Below are 19924 nucleotides of genomic sequence, written 5' to 3' on the forward strand. Positions count from 1 at the left end.
ATTTATAAATTGGAAAATATACATGTGTATAAATCGTATACAGTCATGCTTCTCATGATCTCGCTGTCTACACAGGGATATGACATGAGGTGAAAAAAATGGTTGCTTTGCTCAAAAAATCTAGATCCAACCTCAAGCAAGAAAAAGTGAAGCCACACACCTTCATCCAAAAGACAAAATACCACACCATACAATATTACAAAAAGTAATGAAATAAAGAGTGATTACAAAGATATTCAATATTAACAATGGAGCAAAAGTCTCTTTAAATAAGAGTTACAAATGGTTTATCCAATAGGAATAAGATCGACAACTAAGAAAAGCAGATAAAAACTAAAAGAATAAAGAATAATCCTAAAGTCTATTCTAGCAACTTAAGTGACCAGTAAAACTAAATATTACAATTTATTACAATATTATTTTAATATACAAGATCCTTTAATCACCAAGCCTTCTCACACTTTAAAAAGTTATTTATGATCAAAGCTTGGCAAGCTTACTTGTTAAGCTTTGATACCATGTTTGAATATACATTAGGATAGAATAATATCAAGCAAGAATAGAAGTTGTCCAGAGCTTAGTGGGCACTTCCATAGGTTAGCATAGTTATGTAACCTATTATGTTAAGCCGTCTCAAGACTTTATCAATCACATATCATTTTGATAATGAAAAGGTATCACCAAAGGTGTGATATTTGATCATCAGCTTAAAATCATTATCATATTCACTTCTTTGCTAGTGAATTGTCGTCATTCTATGGTGATCCATAGTCATTAGTTGCAGCCACAGAAGCCTTGTACATATTATTGACTGCCAGTTATATTGCTGCTGAAATGACCCCCTTAGTTTTTTTCAATTTCAACACAACATTCAGCACCCATTAGCGTTAGGAAAGATGAAACATTGAAAACATTACATGTTGGCTGTTGCCCCAGCCACTTCCACTTTACAGCAGGATAAAGAATTACTGAAAATTTAAGAACAAACTTGGCGGTATAATCTGCCAATTTCACTTATTCAGTGGGGGAATTACAACTCAAAGGAAGGCTCAACCACTTATGCAATGGGAGCAATACATTATTAGTTGATCACCAAAATGCTGGAAAGATAAATAACTATGCTAGGTGGTAAACCAGCCTCTTCCACTTAAATAGTGGGTAACAAGGAACTAATAAGAATGATATTTGTTGTTAGTACTACTAATTAGCATTACATTATGTAACATGAATTGCAAATCAAGTAATATTGTTGTCCAATAGCTGCAAATGATATCCAATGTGTTTTCCCAAACTTTAAGAGGCTCACAACCAAAGAAACAACCCCAAAACTTCAAACACTAAGTCTGAAATGCTTAACCAGCAAACTGAAAATACAGACCAGCAAACTGAAAATACAGACCAGCAACACAAGACACACAAAAACACTCCTATCTCCTTCAGAACACAACGGATTGACTTGAAATAAAATGCAAATGAAGACTAGAGAGAAGGTGACCAAGTCAAGACTCAAAACCAACTGTACAACTCATCAAACAATTAATGCACACTTCCCAAGGAAGGCATGGGTGATTTTCAATATAAAATTCAAATCTGTGAACTAGAACCTGAAAATCAGTAAGATGGCGCGCCTAGACCATAGTAAAATAATGAGAGATTACCTAGAAGCGACAACAAATCCCTCTGAGACTTATGATTGAAAACCACCTTCGGCTACACAGTAAACCAACAACCTGGAAACTCACATACAACCCAAAAACATCAGAAAACATCAAATGACACTTTAACAATGAATTTCATTTGTCCTTCAGTGAAAAGAACAGCCTCACAATCTCAACTAGTTGCTATCTCTCAAGCAAGAAGCCAAGAATAGGCTAGGAGGTATGCATTCCTCGAAGCAAATCAGTCTCCATTTCAACAACACTTAGTTACAAAATATTCATGGATGCCAAAACAAGATCTCAGCACTCTTATTTATAGCCTTTGTGTCTCCAAATTCAAATTCAAATTCACATTCCCTCCAAATGGACGCCAAACCCAAATGCACATTCACTTCACATTAATTTGAAATTTACATTTCATTTCTCCTCTTCCCCAAATCGACCTTCACAAAGAAACAAATATACTTTATAAAAATATCAATAAAGTATAATGTGACGTCCAAAGGTAATAAAGTGTATTATATTATAAAATCAACTTATTCTTCCTTAGGCATCCATCATGCCTTAAATATTATTTCACTTTATAAAACATTTTACCTCAACAATGAAGCGCCCAACATAAGCTCTGAACTGCCAAAAATAACTCCACGAATGCTAGAAGACCATCTGCTCAAACTGACCTGCCAGAAATAGCCATCTGAACTAGTCTATTGAAGCACTACTAAAAATAGAACTGTTAAAAATAGAACTTATTAAAAATAGCATACTGTTAAAAATAGTGTGTCCAAATGCATTTTAACCACATTTTGAGCAACCGTCGCAACTTACTAAAAATAGTAAATCCGAAAAAGTCTTCAAATTCATTTGCATGTCACACCATCACGAAGCTCTCTAAAAACCAAAAAAAATAAGGTGTTCTCACCCTCACTAAAAATAGTAAGTATCCCAAACTCCACTGATTGCTACACACGTACCATAATTGTGAAGCTTTTTGAAAACCCAGAAGGAATCCATAATCAAAACTGTAAAACTCCAACATGCAAGCCACTAAAATTGCCAAAACATCCTCCTAGAAAATAGGAAACCCTAATTACTGCTTCCGACTAGCCTACGGGTCTCCGAAATAGACTAACGGCCAACTAAACTGATCACTGTTGAGAAGGGGACATTACAATTACTATTGTAGTTGTTAATGTACCTTCTAACTTTAAGAGCATTTCAGACTCCATGCATGTTTACATTTGCCACACCAACATAGCAGCATAAGAACAATTGTGGGTCATTGTTTGTGGACAACAGTTTTGATTGTTGATGCAATTATAATATACCTACAAATAGGTGAAAACCAAGCAAAAGGTAAAACATATGGAAAGATCCCTTAGGTTGGGGAAGAAAAGGAATTATGCCAATATCAATATACATCAGATTCCTGTGTCATAAGCAGAAGTTGACTCATTATCAGGACAAATCAGAAAATTACAAGTATCTCAACCTAAACCAAATATTGGAAAGGAAGCAGCATCAGCTACAAAGAGGGATTCGGAATTGATTATCTATATTCACCAAAACAAGAAACAATAACTTGGACCGATTGGTAGTTCACAAAGGAGAATCCTAGAGTTAAACAAAAGGCTGGACAGAAAACCATCCCTGATTTCCAACTTTGCTAGGCCTAGTAGAAAACTCAACCAAGCAACAACACCACATTGCCTAAACTGGGAATAATATTGGAAAGCTAATGATACAGCTAAACCTAAACAAAACTTACAGTATTTCATTGGAACATTGAAAGACAATGCAATTAAATAATTTGACAAATTGAAAACGGAAAATTAAAATCCATGGAAAAGTTAAAACATTGTTAACAAAAGATAATAAAAGTAGCATAATGAGCTCAAATCCTAAGCAAATTCACTAGAACAAAACAAGAGAAAGACAAATATATTAATGATTAGAATAGGAGAAAGTTGAATTTAACAAAATGCTCAATCAACCTATAGGTGATGATTTAAAACAGCAGTACCGTGTAAACAGGTCAAAAGAAAGTGTCCCTAGAGAACATAAGGGAAGTGCCCACATCAAAACACCAAGTCATACATATCAAAAAAATTTGGCTGTTTAGCAACAAAAATTTTGATAGATAGAGAAGACAAGGAAGACATACATTAACCTAAATTAGAAAAAATCATTCATTTCTGAAAAAATGAAATATCACAAGAAAGTACAATTTAGTAAGTGGGAATCTTGCCTTTGAAATGTAAAGAGTGCATGACAAACAAGAAGAATGTATTATAATAATATCAAATTATTAAAAGATAAGGCTTACAGTTGTAATCCGGTCACCTTACACAATGATTTTTAAAAACAAATGTCACTAAAGTCCAAAAGGTCAATAATTCAAGGAGGTTTTCCACAAACCCATCTTCTCCAGTCACCAAAACAAACCATTAAACTAACAAAACATAACATACTAAGAAAACAACCCAGATGGATCAGAATAAATCATCATGTACGAGTTGAAGAAACTATGAAGATTGAGTAGAAGATAGGTATGCCCAGTCTATGAGCTTCCAAGTATGATTAAAATTAGAGACCACTCAAATAAACTTGATAACCTCTCTAGAAAGAAAATTTCACCCATATGAATTAATTAGGAACTGCTAAATAGGGACCATGCATACATTGTGTAATCTTCATTCACCCCAACCACATGATCTTAAGCACCTTAATTGTGTCTGTATTGTTGTAGGTTCTTAGTGACTAATGTGTGTGATTGAACCAAAATGAACCAAGCTATGAATGCTTGAGTTTGATGCTACCATAATATCTGGGAATTTGAGTAAGATTAAAATAAAAAGAAATTCAAGTTTAACTTACCGAAGGGAATTATAGTTGATGTAAAGAACATCCTCTTTACTACATAAGCCATATAAATATTCACTCCATTGCTATGGATGAGCAGCGTCCAAAACTTAATATATCTATCTTAACTTGTAGCCCCTATCAAGTCTTTTGGTGATTAATTTAGATATTTAAATCTAAAAAATGATATAATTTCCAATCCTATTGAGGTGTTACAATTTACATACATTTCAAAAAGGGGTATAATCTTGTTTTATATTTCCCTCACAACTTGATACAATTTTCTATCCACTTCATCATTAATTACACCTATTTGCATGCATTTGTCTTTGTCCCTTAATCAGTTTACACACTCCCACATATTCACCATTATTAGTCATTAATTGCATATATGTTTGCATATATTATCATATATTTGATCACTTCATCAAAACCAACACTTTGTTGTCTTAAGACAATCCTAACTAGCATGGAATTAACTCCAAAATTTAAATGTTCAAATTTAAGCTCCATTTTTTTATGCCTCTTTTACAAACTATTGTGAATTGACTTGATACATGCTTGTTTGACTAATTGTTCTAGAATGTAAAGACACTCAGTAATGTAATTAATTTGTATGGAGAAAATTAAGAGAAAAAAGAGAAAAGCCCCCAAAAACTTCAAGCATCCATGGAGTCCAACACACTTGGAACAAAATTTTCAACCTCCTAGGTTTCTCTATCTTAAACCAAGACTTCACAACAAGCATTCGTACACTCTAGATTGGTACTCGTTTAGTGATTAATGATAATATCATGAGCTCCTCCAACATGTGTAAGAATTCTTTTTCCATTGCTTTGTTAATCTCTTCCCCCTCGACTTCTATTTGTACTAATAACAGTTTGTGGGTTCTCCTTTTCAGGATAATTCATTTGTCCTATTTTCTTGCTTTATTGCATTTTGTTCAAGTCTGGAGTCGTTTTTGCTCCAATTCTTTGATGATCTGACATTCAATCTAGGGTTGCTTTTCCTTCAATTCTTTGATAATCATAATCTAATGTCCATTCCCATCCCTTAGACCGATTCCTCGTCAATTGAGGATGGTAAAATAATTAATTTCTCTCTTTCTTTTCTATATAGACAAAGAAAAATTCCAACTTACTTAAGTTTGTTATAGAATAGGAAAAACTTTGATCTAAAAATAACATTTGTTGCTTATCCCAAAACAAATAGGGATTAAAATTTGTATTGATGATTAAGTTTTCATGCCTTGAATCTGATTCAATCAATTGCACAAGGTTGTAAACAATTTTTGGTTTTGATAGCACTGTAACTTAATTCAAGATAGCTACCATTATCAAATTAATGCTTTGCATTGACCATGACATTTCACATTGAAAATGATATGAAACCAATTGCACAAGACGGGAAAGTTGTAAAATGCTAGTGCATTCAAGACACCCGTTACATTTCTCGGATTTCTAAATGGCCAACATAAGACAATTACTGTAGTCAAATTAGACACCAAATGAAATTTCAAGATTTAAAATGAAATACAACCAAGTACTGATTTGGTATTTTATTAGTATAACAAATTGAAATATAGCAAACTGATTCCATGATAAAGATACATAATTTATATCGAAGAAAGGTTTTTAAGTAAATGTTGGACATGGCTCTGAGACATATTTTTTTGATTTCTCAATTTCCAACACAATCACAACAGTTAAGTGTGTCGCCCACAAAAAAACTGAAGATTTAGAATGAACAACAACAATGTGCTTAAATGGTATTTTATTAGTGTAATCAGAGTGAAACACAGCATCATAATTGCACCATGAAGATACATACTTAACATTGAAGAAAGGTTTTCTTATGTGCTTTTCAAGTAATTTCCTTGCATGATCTGCAACCTGTGTAAAGGTACTTCAAAAATAAGAAACCATTTGCTTGATAGTCATTCAAACATAAAACTATTAAAATTTTACAGTCATGTTTGCTAAGAAAATCAGACATGTAACCCAAACCTTGTTTTCCATGGAACACAACGCAAACTTCCAACCTTGATGATGGTTCAAATTACACAAGAGAGCATCAATCCATTCACTTTTCCCTGAATTAGGAACTCCTGTGACAATGGTTAACTCCCCTGGAACCACCTACACAGAATTTATATTAAGAGTGCATTAAGACAACAGGTAAAACAGATTGGTTTATACACAAAGTCAGGGAACTCAAACAAATAACATTTTCAATAATACTTGTCATTTTCTTGAATTCAAGCATTTCCTTAAATGACAATATAAGGTACCCAGGAAAAACTACAATATATAAGGAAAAAAGAGAACTTCATATTTCAGGAGTTAGCATAATGAGGGCAAACAAACTAAGCAGTAAAGTTCGAAACTACTACAAAAGCATGCATTGAGTCTCTCCATTCAAAGGAACTTCTTGTAGAGGGTAGTGCCCCTTGGGAAATTGAGAACATCTTGAAAAGAAAAAAGAATGATGTTGACAATGTGCTCAAGTTCAAAACTAGAGGCATCTACTTTCAAAGGTTTGGCAACGAAGAGTATTTATCTTCCCTCATATTTCTTTTGATCTAAGTTACCAGTTTCGGTTTGGGTACCACCAATACAAAAAAATTGGATTTTGTGTTTGTCCATATAAAAAAATAATTTATAAATAAAATCGTAAATACACACAAAATATATTGAGAATGACACTGTCAATAATTTTATTCAATTTTTCAAAGATTCTAATGCATTACAAATACTTTATCTAATCAAGACGATAAGGACTTTCTTAGATCTAAAACAAACTTCTGAGTAGCCAGATCGCGTTGAAAGTGCAAGCTAAGACAATACATCTCTTGAACTCTAAGACTTTAGTTCTTTCTGTCCCGAATGCCAAATACTCTTGGACTCCTAACATTTATAGGAAGGATGCAAAAAGATCCACAAACCAAAACAAATATGCTTGAACTATAGCAATCATTCGAAGAGAACACACTAAGAGAGGCAGATGTACAAAAGTTCCTTGTGAATGGGAGAAAAGAACAATTGCATAGATAGTGGTAATGTCTACTATGTTTCCACTACTCTTAGGTCCTAACTTTATTCACAACACAACCGACACATGGTAGTGGTCTTGTACTCCTATTTCTGTCCAATCACAACTTTAGTGGCATGCACTAAAGGTCCCTTGCCTCATTCCTCACAAGCATAAAATTGAAGTTTATTCTTCTAAAGATTCTGTGTGCTATCCAGTCCCATTCTATTTGCTACAACTAATGCTGATCGTATCTCGGCATGTCCATGTGAAATGATTACTTCAAGTAGCCAAATCCAACCAAAAGGATCAAATTCAAGTCTTCGAAGATTATAATTTTCAAGTTCCTGCTCCTAGTCACCGAATCCTTCACTGATATGGCTTGAGAATCCTAGTTTGATCTTATTAAACATTTCCAACATTTAATCTTTCAGATTTCCAATACCATCTGCATGGTCTTCAAATGAATATGAGCCAGAAGTTGATCTACTAACAAAACCGAGTCTAGAAACTTGATTTAGATTTATCCTCAATTGTGGTGGTCAGTATATGACATTTAATCTTCTTCAATAAAGATCAAACAAGCAGAAACTTCTTGTTTGTATAGAAACAGGAGCATCAAAAAGACCACATTCCTGTAGAATTAAATGATCGTATCTATTTGTCCTATGAATCCAACAATCTTAAATTAGGCTTTTCAATTCATCTAACCATTTATTTAAGTACCAGCTGTCCAATAGACTTTATTTTATTTGTGCTAACAAAGTGGATTCATTCTCTGGTTCCAAAAATACAGTGGTTGCTGCTGTAAATTCTCTTGTCGAAGCATTTGCAACAAGATTGTCTTCTCCTTCTATCCATTGGATAGTGTTATCCTCGATTTTTGTTCTACGAGAATCTGAGGGTACCCCACAAATTTTGTGCTCATTTATGGTTTTGATGCTCAATTCATGCTTTAGGAGACATTACGTCGTCGTAAGTCCTTTTTCCCTCTTACTTTCCATTTTCACTAAGTGTGATATTGTGGTGCACATCAGGTTTGTAAACCCGATTTACACCAATTATACCTTTCTGGTGCAAATCACGTTTGTAAACCCATTTTACACCAATTACACCTTTTTGGTGCAAATCGGGTTTACAAACCCGATTTACACCTCTTTTACTTTATTTTGCCCATTAAGGTGCAAATCAGGTTTGTAAACCCGATTTACACCTTATATGTGCAAATCAGGTTTACAAACCCGATATGCACATATTTATTATACTTTAAGATATTAATTACCCATTTGAAACTTTCAAAATAGGAATCTTTCTTCTGATTTTAAAGCTTTCTTTGGTGATTTTAATCTTCATTCAATTCATTATCGGTTGCTCAAAATTACGAGAGAAGAAGATTTTCACATTTTCAAATCCGGGTACGTATTTTTCCTCTGGATTTCTAGGGTTTTAGAAACCATTTTTATTTACGTCGTTTTTCCTTTCAATTTTGTATCGTTTAAATCTTCTCACTGTAATTCCCACATGGTGGTGCATGGTGGTCAACGACCATCGCCACGCACTGTATTTTTTATTTCATATATTTTGATTATCACTTTTTGTGTTGTATGTTTTGCGGGTTCATTGGTCGCCACACACCACAGTCATTGTGGTGTGTGACAGGTCAATGACCCCAAAACACACCACAGTCATTCCTTTTGCTATGCATTACCATTGTGGTGTTGGGTTGGGCCATAGCCCGTCCCACACCACAGTGGTGTGTAGCGGGTCTGCGACCCCGTCCACCACCACTGCCCTTTCACTGCATATAAGAGAAACACTTGGTGTTTGGCAGGGTTGGAAACCCGCCATACACCAAAACTTGGTGTTCGACGGGTTTGTAACCCCGCCAAACACCTACTGGTATTCCTTTTTTCCTTGGTGTTCAACAGGTTGGTATGTCCGCCTTCCACTTTATTTGCACTATTTTGTTTTCCTTTGGTGCTTGGCAGGTTTGTAACCCCGCCCAACACCTTTTTTGTATTTACGCTTTTTAAAGTGTAATTCAGGTTTAGAAACCCAAATTACACCAAGTGTAAACCCAAATTACACCTTGATTCGCACTTTTTCTAAAGTGAATTTTTCAAGCTTTTAAACTTGAAATTCGCTTAATGCACACATGTAAATCGAGATTTTATATTCAATTTACTCTGAAGTTCTCAAGTTTTCAAGAGGGGTTTTTGGTAACCCTAATGTCCTGAATATATCATTTTCTCAAAGATTGCTCAATTCAGATGAACAAACTGGTTGATTAAATGCATCATTATAATACTAATGAGTATCTTTTTCTCAGTGTTATTATCACACAAATGACAAAGGCTTCCCCAAACAAGAAGGCAATGAAATTTAAGAAGCAGGACCCCCATCCGATCTTTCCACCTTCTTCAGTCACATCCAATATTGATCATATTAGAGATACGGAAATAGGTCATGTGGACCTATCTGGATTTCTAAAGAGGATTGAGTAGTCTTCTTCCTACCATCAAATGGAATCCATCATCAACAATGGTATCCACCTAGTAGCAGCCTTCCCCATGTTTGCTCAAGACCCTAAGTTCGTGATGGCAGTTGAGAATCACTTTGATCCTTTCAATAGAAGTGTGAAGGATGAAACTTGGAAGAAATTGATTAGGCTTGATGAGGAATTCTTTGATTCTATCTTCAAGTGTCACAGTATTGAGAAGTATTCTAATATCACAATGCAATTAGCTATAGCCTATTTTGATAGAAATTCTGACAAGTGCAGAAAGAACATGAATGATAATTGGCTGAAAACCCTAAGACCTACCATTGCAAGATGGTCGGAAACTCTTCCTAGATGTGACTTCATTGAAGAAGTCAATGATTTGATAACTCTCTTGAGTAGGGTGAAGGGTCTTCCTACCTTCAATACCTTCTATAAATGGATGTATCAATACATTCATGTGATCAGGCAAAATAAAGAGAAGATATTTTGGAGAAAACAGATCAGTGATGCTATCTACGAGTAGCTCACCAAGGTACCTACCGCACACAAGTTCTATATGACTTCATACTCGGTGTACGCTACGGCTTCAATGAGACATTTCCTTGGGTTGTCTACAGCTAGTGATAGGAGACAGATTGAGGTACATAAATATTATTCCCAGTTGGTTCATAGTCATAGTCATTTCCGGAAAGTAAATGATGCATTCTTCGATTATTATATGGTTATGTTGAACAAGAATTTGTATAATAAACGAGTATCTGATCATGCTTGGGAGGTGGTGAACCAATATGGATGCTTGTTCCTCCAATTCCCAACCTTCGCATACCTCAGGGTTGGATGTTTCATTGGTGAGCCTTTTATGCTCCCTAGGTACCCTTCCGATAAGATTGTATTGATGGAGCTAGCTCGTTAAATGAATGCAATGCATGAGGCCTAATTAGGTTCTCATAAGACAGGTTTGAAGTTCTCTCTTACCATTGGTAGATATTCCATAAACTCTATCTACAAAGCCAAAGAAATGGAAGAGGAGATGAGGAGAGTTACCATGAGGTTCTTCAAAGCTACGAAGGACTTTGACTACAGAGGAATGAGAAATAAACTGAAGAAGGCATATGTTCATGTGCACTGAATTGAAGATGTTTGGGCTGATTGCAGGTCTGAGCATGATGTGAAAAAACTTGACTATTGTCGGTTAACAGTCGAAAACTTTGGTCTTGTTGATGTTCTTGATGATCTTGAGGAAGATGGGGACATCTTAGATCTTATGTATGAGAGGAACAAGGTTCCAAAGTATTCTTATGAATACCAATATATGGTTGACCCTGCATGGTGTTCCAATGAAACCCTTCTCTTCTAGTTCCGATTATAACACTGCTAGCCCAATGGGAAAAAGATCAAAAATTAGAACCAAGAATAAACAAGATCCCACTACTTCGACCAAAGCTCCCAAATTGAAGTTCACAGTAGGAACTAGGAAAGGAAAAGCTTAAGGAGAGCCCTTGAGCTCTAATGTTCATGAGACAGAGGAATCTAAAGCACCAAATGAACAAGAGGAGGATGAGCATCCCGATGAAGAACTGATTGATGTTGATCAATTGGAAGAAGAGCAAGAAGATGATCAAGAACAAGGTAGACTTAATGAAGAAGAGTTGTTACAAGCAGATGAATATTTACCTCAAGTATTTCCTTCTTCATCTATGTTACAAGTTCTTGTTTCTACTTCTGAGCCCGAGCCTCCAGTGGTTACTTGTGTTTCTCCTACAAATGTTATCCATGTTTCTTCCACTAGTGCTAGTGAGTCCACCCTAGACACTCCTCATGACAATATTCAGAATGTCCTCTCAGCTTTTCCTACTTCATCTAAAGTGTCTGCAACTATGATGGATGATTTTGATAAATTCATGAATGAATCGGCTCCTAGATCTAACGAGTTATCCCTTGAAAATCCTTCCCATGTTGTTATAATGACATCACCTATAGTAACCACCACCGTTCAAGATTCTATCAATCCCTCTCAGGATGTGGTAGCAGGTGAAAATGATGATTCAACTTTACCACCTTGGTTGATGTCTAAAATGCCAAAGAGAAAGAAGCAAGTTGTCTCTCCTGAAGATTTTGATTTCAGCCAACTTGTTCCTCTCAAACCCAAGACTATAGCTATTCCTCCTCCAAATGTAGTTATTGGTCAAGTCCCAGATTCAAACTATGTCATTCAAAGGATTAAGTTGGGATAACAAACTCATGATTCTACTTCAAGTGATGCCATATCAGCTTTGGAAGCTCTCGTTGCAAGGTACGATGAAGATAAGGTCAAGAAAGATCAGCTCAAAGCACAAATTGAGAAACTCACCTCAATTCTTATTAAAGTGACCAAGTCTTCAGAAGTTGTTGAACCAGTAGCTTCATCCTTGGACGAATAGGTTGTTAAAAGGGTGAGCAAGCAGCATCCCGAAGCAGAGCTGTAGGAGAATGGATGGATCGAGTGTTGAGTCAAGGCACACGACTCTTAGTTTCAGCCTGCACCATCGTCAGCAACCTTGATGCAGTGAGGGCAAAGGTAGATAACGCCATAGAAGTCTTCTCCCGGAGCTTGAAACACAAGAGAAGGATTTTGAAGCCTGGTTGAAGTTTGAAGATTATGATTCAGATGATCTCATTCAAAATGGTGTCCTTCCTTCACGGGCGCATGTACATTGAGCAACGAGAGGCCTTGGAACATCAGATGAATATTCTTGAGTGCCTAGTCAAGGATATGAGGAAGGCCCTAAAAGAATGTGTGGATACGAAGAAAGAGATTGCAGCAAAAATCTTTGAGATTCCATGTGCCTTTCTTGATGAGAATGAAAAGGTGTTTGATGAGGATGAAATCATCAAAGAATTTCACTTGCTCGTGACCACCGAAGTTGATAGGGAGGATTTCTCTTTATCCTCAATTGATAAATTGGTTGATCTCCAATTCGTCTTGTATTTTCTGGATACTATTTTAAGGAAACACAAAAAGTGTTGCATTGACTTACAAGATTCCATCACTAGGGTCAAGGTCATCACCAGCAATACCTAGGGGCCCAATGGAGTTCACATGAAGCATGCTTTGCAGAAGTTCGAGAAATTCCAGAAACGAGATTCAACTTAGGGAAAATGACACTTAGTCATTTTCATGATTTTCCTAGTGGCATTTTATTTTATCCATTGACACTTCAGGTGTCATTTCAAATTGCTCGTGTGCACCTGTTGAGTGCACAAGTCCTAAGTCAATTTGAACTCTTCTTTTGACTTAGAATTAGTTATAATTTCCTATTTTCATGATGTACCCCTCTTCTATATATATGAGGGTTATTATTGTAATAAGGATCTTTTTTCCATCTTTGTTTATACAACAAAACTTTGTCAAAGTAAAGAGCAAATTGAGACTTGGTGATCAATTTGTAAATTTGTAATTTAATCAAGAAAGAGGAGAGCTAGGCATTGAAACTTTGTTTTGAATACAATCTTTTATGTGGTATGAATGTTCTTATGTCGTTGGTATCATATGTTCTTGAATGATTAAAGTTGGATATAGTTATTGGTGTTGAATACTGAAGAGTTTTTGGTGCAGGGGCATCTAGGGGTTCATAGGGACCTATTGAGGTCTTGAGTTTGTTTTGTGTTCTCAGAGGTTATATGTGTGTAATAAGGTCATAAGGACCAATTTTCATTGTTCTCTCCATGTTTGTAAGGCCTTCGTGCCAATGGTTCATTTGTAAGAAATTAGGACCTAGTTGGTCAATAACACCCTAAGAGTGAATATGGGTGGAACCAATGTAAAACTTGTTTGTAAGCCATAAATGGCCTATATGTGATGTTCATGAAGTGTTTAGGGAGGTTTGGTTAAGTAGAATTCAAAATTGTAAAAGTTGGAAAAGTGTATTAATGACTTTTGCACTTTTTCTTGTCAAATTAGGATAAACACTTGTTCCAAAGGCTAATTGATTTGAAAATCAGTTATAGCCAGTTGGTTAATTGTAATAAGGCTATATGTGCCTCCCTCAAACCGAGGCAATGGTTGTTGGTTGAAATTTGGATATTGGCAATAAGATATTGTTGGTTTTGCACTGCATTTTCACGGTTTTCTTGTAACAGTCAATTTGTACGGCATTGTACGGATAGGGAATGGACTAACCTGGGCATGGTTGAATAGTTTGGTGAATAACCTTTCATTTGAACCTGGTTAGGCTTCATTTCATCAAGTCTAAGCAAAGATATTGATTTTTTAGTCACAGAAGGTCTGAAACCCTCATTGTCTAGGGTTTTTGTACAAATATGCCCATAGCTTCGTACTCCACCAACAGCAGATGCTGAAACTTGGTGAAAGTATGGAGTTAGGGGTCCATTGTACGGTTTTGGTGGTGGCAGAGTGAGCAATGAAGTTAGCCAACTCAAAAATGCAATAATCAGTCTGGCATCCCTATGTGACAGAAAGTGAAAAAGAGGGTTTTGATTGTAATTTGAGTGTGGAGGAAATTTAAGAGGTTTAGACATTGTTGAATGGTGGATTGGATGGTTTGGAGACAAGTTGGAAGTGTTCCACGTGGTGGTTGGGTTGGGTGAATAGTTTTGAAGACACTTGTGTTGTGACCATATCACACATCGCCCCATCAAAATGGGGACCCCTCTTTTTTGGTTTTTCTTTTTGTCTAGTCTTGCCTCTCTTTGCTTTCAAGATGGAATGAGTGAGTTTAGGGGGTTAGCATAGATCAGATCAGGCTAAGTTAGCAATCATCATTGCTTAAAGCGAAATTCTATTTTAGGTCCCGCCCTTCTGAAGGTCCAAGGGCGAATTTCATGCCTTATCCTTCCAAGGGTCTTGGAGCGCACTTTCTAGCCTTGTCTTTGATGTTGTCTTAGAGCGAATTTGACTTGTGTCCTTGATTTGATCTTTCAGTGAAGAGATGGTATTTAAGTCATGTCCTTGGAGAGGACATAGAGCGAGATTCTACTGTAGGTCCCATCCTTCCGAAGGCCTCAGACTGAATTTCTTATAGAAATGTTCTTAGAGGGCAGAATTGATGTTGCTTTTAAGTTGATGAAGTAGTAAGTTTCAAGTCATGTCTTGGTAAAGGTCATAAGGTAAGTTGCCAAATTTTGTCATTTAGGTCCTGTCCCTAGAGAGGTCAAGAGCGAATTTTGTCTATCTTGATTTTGTCCTCATCAAGGACATTGAGCGAACTATGTTTTGAAACTTGTCCTTGGGCTGGTTATGGAACGATTTGAGCTTGTCTTTGGGGAGGTCGGTGAGAGAAGTTTATCTTTTGGTCTTGTCCTCACAAAGGACATAAAGCGAAATTGGATTTAGGTCCTATCCTTGAGAAGGACATGAAGCGAGCTTCTTCATTTCGGACTTGTCTTCTTAAATGGGCAAATTCAACATATAAGTCTTGTCCTTGGGAAGGACATGGAACGAGTTTGATTATAAAACTTGTCCTTAAGGCAATCCTAGAGCGAACCATTTCTTGAGAGTTGTCGTCACAAAGGACAGAGAGCGAAATAATAAGATAAAGATCTTGTCCTTAGCAAGGACGAAGGGCGAATTTGTTTATAGGGCCTGTCCTTGAAGAGGACACAAAGAGAAGTGATTGATATGTTTTATCTTTGAGGCGGTCACGCAGCTAATTCACTTATTATAGAACCTGTCCTTGAAGAAGACATTAGGTGAAGTCCTTGCCTTCAGTTTGATCATCAAACACATGAAGCGATTTGATAAAGCACACATTTTTAAGGGGCTGCCTAAAGCAAGTTTATAGGTGGTGTCCTCAGGATAGACATGGAGCGAATTTTGAATATAGGTCTTGTCCTTCAAAAGGAAGGTGAGCAAATTTTGATTATAGGGCGTGTCCCTAAGGCGGTCATAGAGCGAAATATACATCAAGAGCCTCGCCTTCATCAAGGATAGTCAACGAATTAGTTATAGGTCCTGTCCTTTGAGAGGACAAAGAGCGAAAAAACCATATAGGACGTGTCCTTAAGGAGGACATTGAGCAAAATCAATGCTTAATCAAAATGTATGAACCTTGATCAAGTTCTTAAGCAGAATCGCATGATACAAAAAGTTTGGCGCTAAATTATATTCAAAATTTCGATTTTCAATGAAGGAAACTTAAAATGAAGAGTCAGCCATCATGAAAGGTTAATTGATATTTATTTTTCACTAAGTCGGCCTATTTGTTTCATAAGGCATATCGCATATATAAAGACATTATCAAGATCATTTTTAAAAAATCAAATCAAACCATTTATCTTCTATCATCAGCGAGCTTGATAAGCAGATTGAGTGAACTATTTTAGCAGTCAGCAGATTTTGAATTCAATGGAGCAAAATTAAATCATTAGCAAGGCAAATCAAATAAGAAGATATCAATAAAATCGAAGTCTAGCAGATTGATAGGTGAAGTTCATCATTTAAACAGCAAGAGATTGAAAGGACAGCGAATTCTTGAATATCAGCAGTCGCCATTAATCAGATTTCTTTAGGATAAAGTGCTTAAATCAAAGGTAACTCCATCTTTTAGGTAGATTTAAAAGCAGGAGGTGGTCTAGTTTGCATTATTAATGATTTTTGTCAAAGTCAATTAGAACCTTTTAGTAACGAATTTCATATTTGATGCAAGGTTCAGTTTATAGGTCTTAATGCATTAATAATTCATCAAGATTCTAACTTGACCACCTCTAATAGGTAAATCATGGCAGCGCCTAAGGCAAGTGGATCGTCATCAAGGCAAGCTCTTATCAAAGAAGACCAAAAGAGTGATGATTTGGAAACCAAGATTACATCCCGATGGAGCAACATTGGGGACACAAACCTTGTCAATTTTGACGTGAAGAAGTTTCATGAGGCACCATACATCGGCAAACCGTCACCTATAGCCAAGAAGATAATAGAGAGCGGCATCATCAAGCCAAACGGCTTCCCTCCTGCAGTTAGATGTCATGAATTGATGATCGAGTGTGCTAAGCATTATGATTCACACTCAAGGACGATCGTGGCAAAGGATGGAATTGTTCTTGCGTACCTATCAGAGAGAGCCATAAGTGAAGCCTTCCATCTACCAAAGCATAGAAACATGATCTATAGAAGTCTAGAAGGAGCCAAGTCAATTTATGAGGATGATCCTAACACATGCCTATCAATCATCAATAGGGATTGGTTGCAAAAGAGTAGACCTCGCCTTAACAAGATTCCCAATGGGCCACATTGCATGGATTTTCAAAAAGAATTCGGAGATTTGATCACTTTGCTTGGTCGAGTTATAGGAACTCCTCAAGCCTTTTGCTTTGACAAGTGGATGTTCTTTTTCATTCAAATTATTATTCAAGGGCAGGGAATGATTAATTGGGCAAGGATCATTAGTAATTGCCTAGATGTGTAGTTGAGAAGGTTGATTCCAACTAAGTCATTTCACATGAGGTCATATATCATATAATCTTTAGCAAGGAGCTATGAATATGCGGGGTTACCATATAGAGGTCGAGTTGGAAGAGGGCCCAGAGAGATAAGGGTTTGTGATTCTTATGAGATATTGCATCATCCACCTAAACAACATTATAGATTGGTCAATGATACTTTCACGATGCATATCACTAGGACCCTACAAGGAGGAATCCATCAAAGGTTATCTCAAGATGCGAAAGACCTAATCAAGCAATATGGGGTGTGATTTATTCAATTTCCCAAGTTCACATATATAAGGATCCAAGGATATCCTTGAGGTGAGAAGGCAATTGTTAGCATGTACTAAATCCTTGAGGTACAAACATGGACCTGTCATCACTAATTCCATTACACTTGGGAATTCAATAGAAGTTTGTCCTTCACATCAAGCAGCTGAAAGTGTCGAGCTAGAATTATCTCTCTATTTATCTACACCATTTGCTTCTAGAGAAAATTTTGATCCTCATGGTAATGTAGAAGAGATGGCTGGAAGGAAGTACCGGCATTTGTCTCAAGTAGAAGACTTTTCGATGAAAACGCAAGATGACTTTGAGATAAGAAAGAAGATGCACTCTCGGATGCCCCTCGACCTAATCAGAAGATGCAAGATATATAGAGTGGTCGACCAAGCACAAGATAGCAGTCGATACATCTAATCTACCTATGAGAAAGCAGACAAAAGAATAAAGATCAATTGGGATGAAAAGGAAGTCAAACATTTAAGAGAATTGATGGATCCCATTTTAGCTTGCACACAAAGATGGGTAGATATTTAACATCAAAAGCTAAAGGAGCAAGATGTGATCATGACTTTCAACTTAGAGACAAGGATGGAAGAAGGGGAAAGGGTAAGTGTGAGTGAGAATACTTCACACTCAAAAGGATCAAAGAGAAAGAATGAACAAGGAAAGAAGGAAACTTCCAAGAAGAAGCAAAAGACAAATCTTCATCAACCTCCCAGCGTTTCTTCTAGACATGAGAAAGAAGATCAAGGAGAAGATCAAAGAAGAAATGAAAGTGTAGTCCACAAAGTAGATGAATCAATAGAGTCAACAATACAGAATGACAGGAATGACAAGTAAGAACAAGGAAGAATGTCTCAAGATTCATCACATCCAGCCCTTCATATTCAGATTTGTGATGATGAAGAACAAGAGGATAATAATGAAGTAACCTCTCCTCCGAGGAATGAGCCTCCACCTGAAGAATTACAAGTAAGAGAAGGAAGGTCCTCCATTCCCGAATGGCTCAAAGAAAGGCTTACCAAAGAAGTGATAGAAGAAGAAGAACAACAAGCATTTGATTTATATAGTCTTTTAAATGGATCTCAAGAGGTCATTGGGAAAAGGAAAGCTCCAAAGATGTCTAAGATAATAAGGGATGATACAGGTTCCAGAAGGATAGAGATTGCCACTCCCACCGCAGATAAGTATGAAGATGAGATCTTGGCAGAGGAATATGATTTGGAGACATTCGACTTGGGTCCACTCACTTCCGAGCAAGCCATGGAGAAAGCCACTGAATCCATAAAAGCAGTAAATGAGAAGCTAAAAGCCAATATAGAAAAGAACAAAAGATTGGACATGGAGGAGCTATATTCAGCAGTTTCAGCAGCCTTTGAGACATCAAAGTCTAGCAACCACACCACCTCCTTTTCTTCCCATCGAGTCAGTTGATCACATGGAGAAAATGTGAAATTCAGGACAACTTCTAGAGGCTTGGATCAGTAAATCTTTCACAATGGCTAATGAATTTGTAAGGAATATGATGAAAATACTTGGAAGAGCCATTCGAGTTCTTGAGATAGTTCATAAACTCACGATGACAGTCGATGGCTTTGTCCATACTGAGGACGTCATCATTCTTGTTTTGCAAACAATAAGGAAGGCACCTAGACAGATGCTGGCACAAGAAGGGATAATTAGGAAAGAATCAACCCCTAATCTGCTACAGTGGTCAACCTTGCTCCAAATAAAGAAACTCTTTTTTGAAGATGTGAGTAATAGATGTAACCAAGTGGAAGATACCATCCATCCTATTCATGACAAGATCATTGAGGTAATGTGTATCATTCTTGACAAAAGAATGGAAATTGAAGTGGATGTGGACATTCAAGAACTAGAAAGAAAGATAAAGGTTATCTTCCAAGGAGAAGGTAGACCGATCACAGAAAAACAGTTGGATCTTATGCATACCACTATGTTTCATATTGATAAAACAAAAGAACTTGAGCATGGATGGGAGGTCTCACTTCTTACAGCCTTTGATGAGGTGATTCACCTAGAAGAACGTATGAAGAATCTACCTGAGATTCCAATTTCTAAAATTGAAAGCATGATGTCCAGATTCGTCGAATATGCCAAGAAGGAGAAAGAGAAAGAAAATAAAGTTCTAGAAGAAATTTTG

General features: G+C 36.5%; 1 protein-coding gene across 8 annotated transcripts in view; it reads right to left on the reverse strand.

The window, feature by feature from the left end:
* LOC131030343 (twinkle homolog protein, chloroplastic/mitochondrial) overlaps positions 1-19924 on the reverse strand; it is a 275817-nt gene that overhangs the window by 125250 nt on the left and 130643 nt on the right. For all 8 annotated transcript variants that reach the window (XR_009371605.1, XM_057961108.2, XM_057961107.2 and 5 more), the window contains 2 exons: positions 6527-6658; positions 6351-6412 (listed from right to left, as the gene is read on the reverse strand). Coding sequence is in view for 7 of the 8 variants with exons in the window: in XM_057961108.2 (XP_057817091.2) it covers positions 6351-6412; positions 6527-6658 (194 nt within the window). In the remaining variant the exon portion in view is untranslated. The remainder of the gene's footprint in view (positions 1-6350; positions 6413-6526; positions 6659-19924) is intronic.

Source organism: Cryptomeria japonica, chromosome 1 (assembly GCF_030272615.1).
Source record: "Cryptomeria japonica chromosome 1, Sugi_1.0, whole genome shotgun sequence".
Lineage (NCBI taxonomy): Eukaryota > Viridiplantae > Streptophyta > Pinopsida > Cupressales > Cupressaceae > Cryptomeria > Cryptomeria japonica.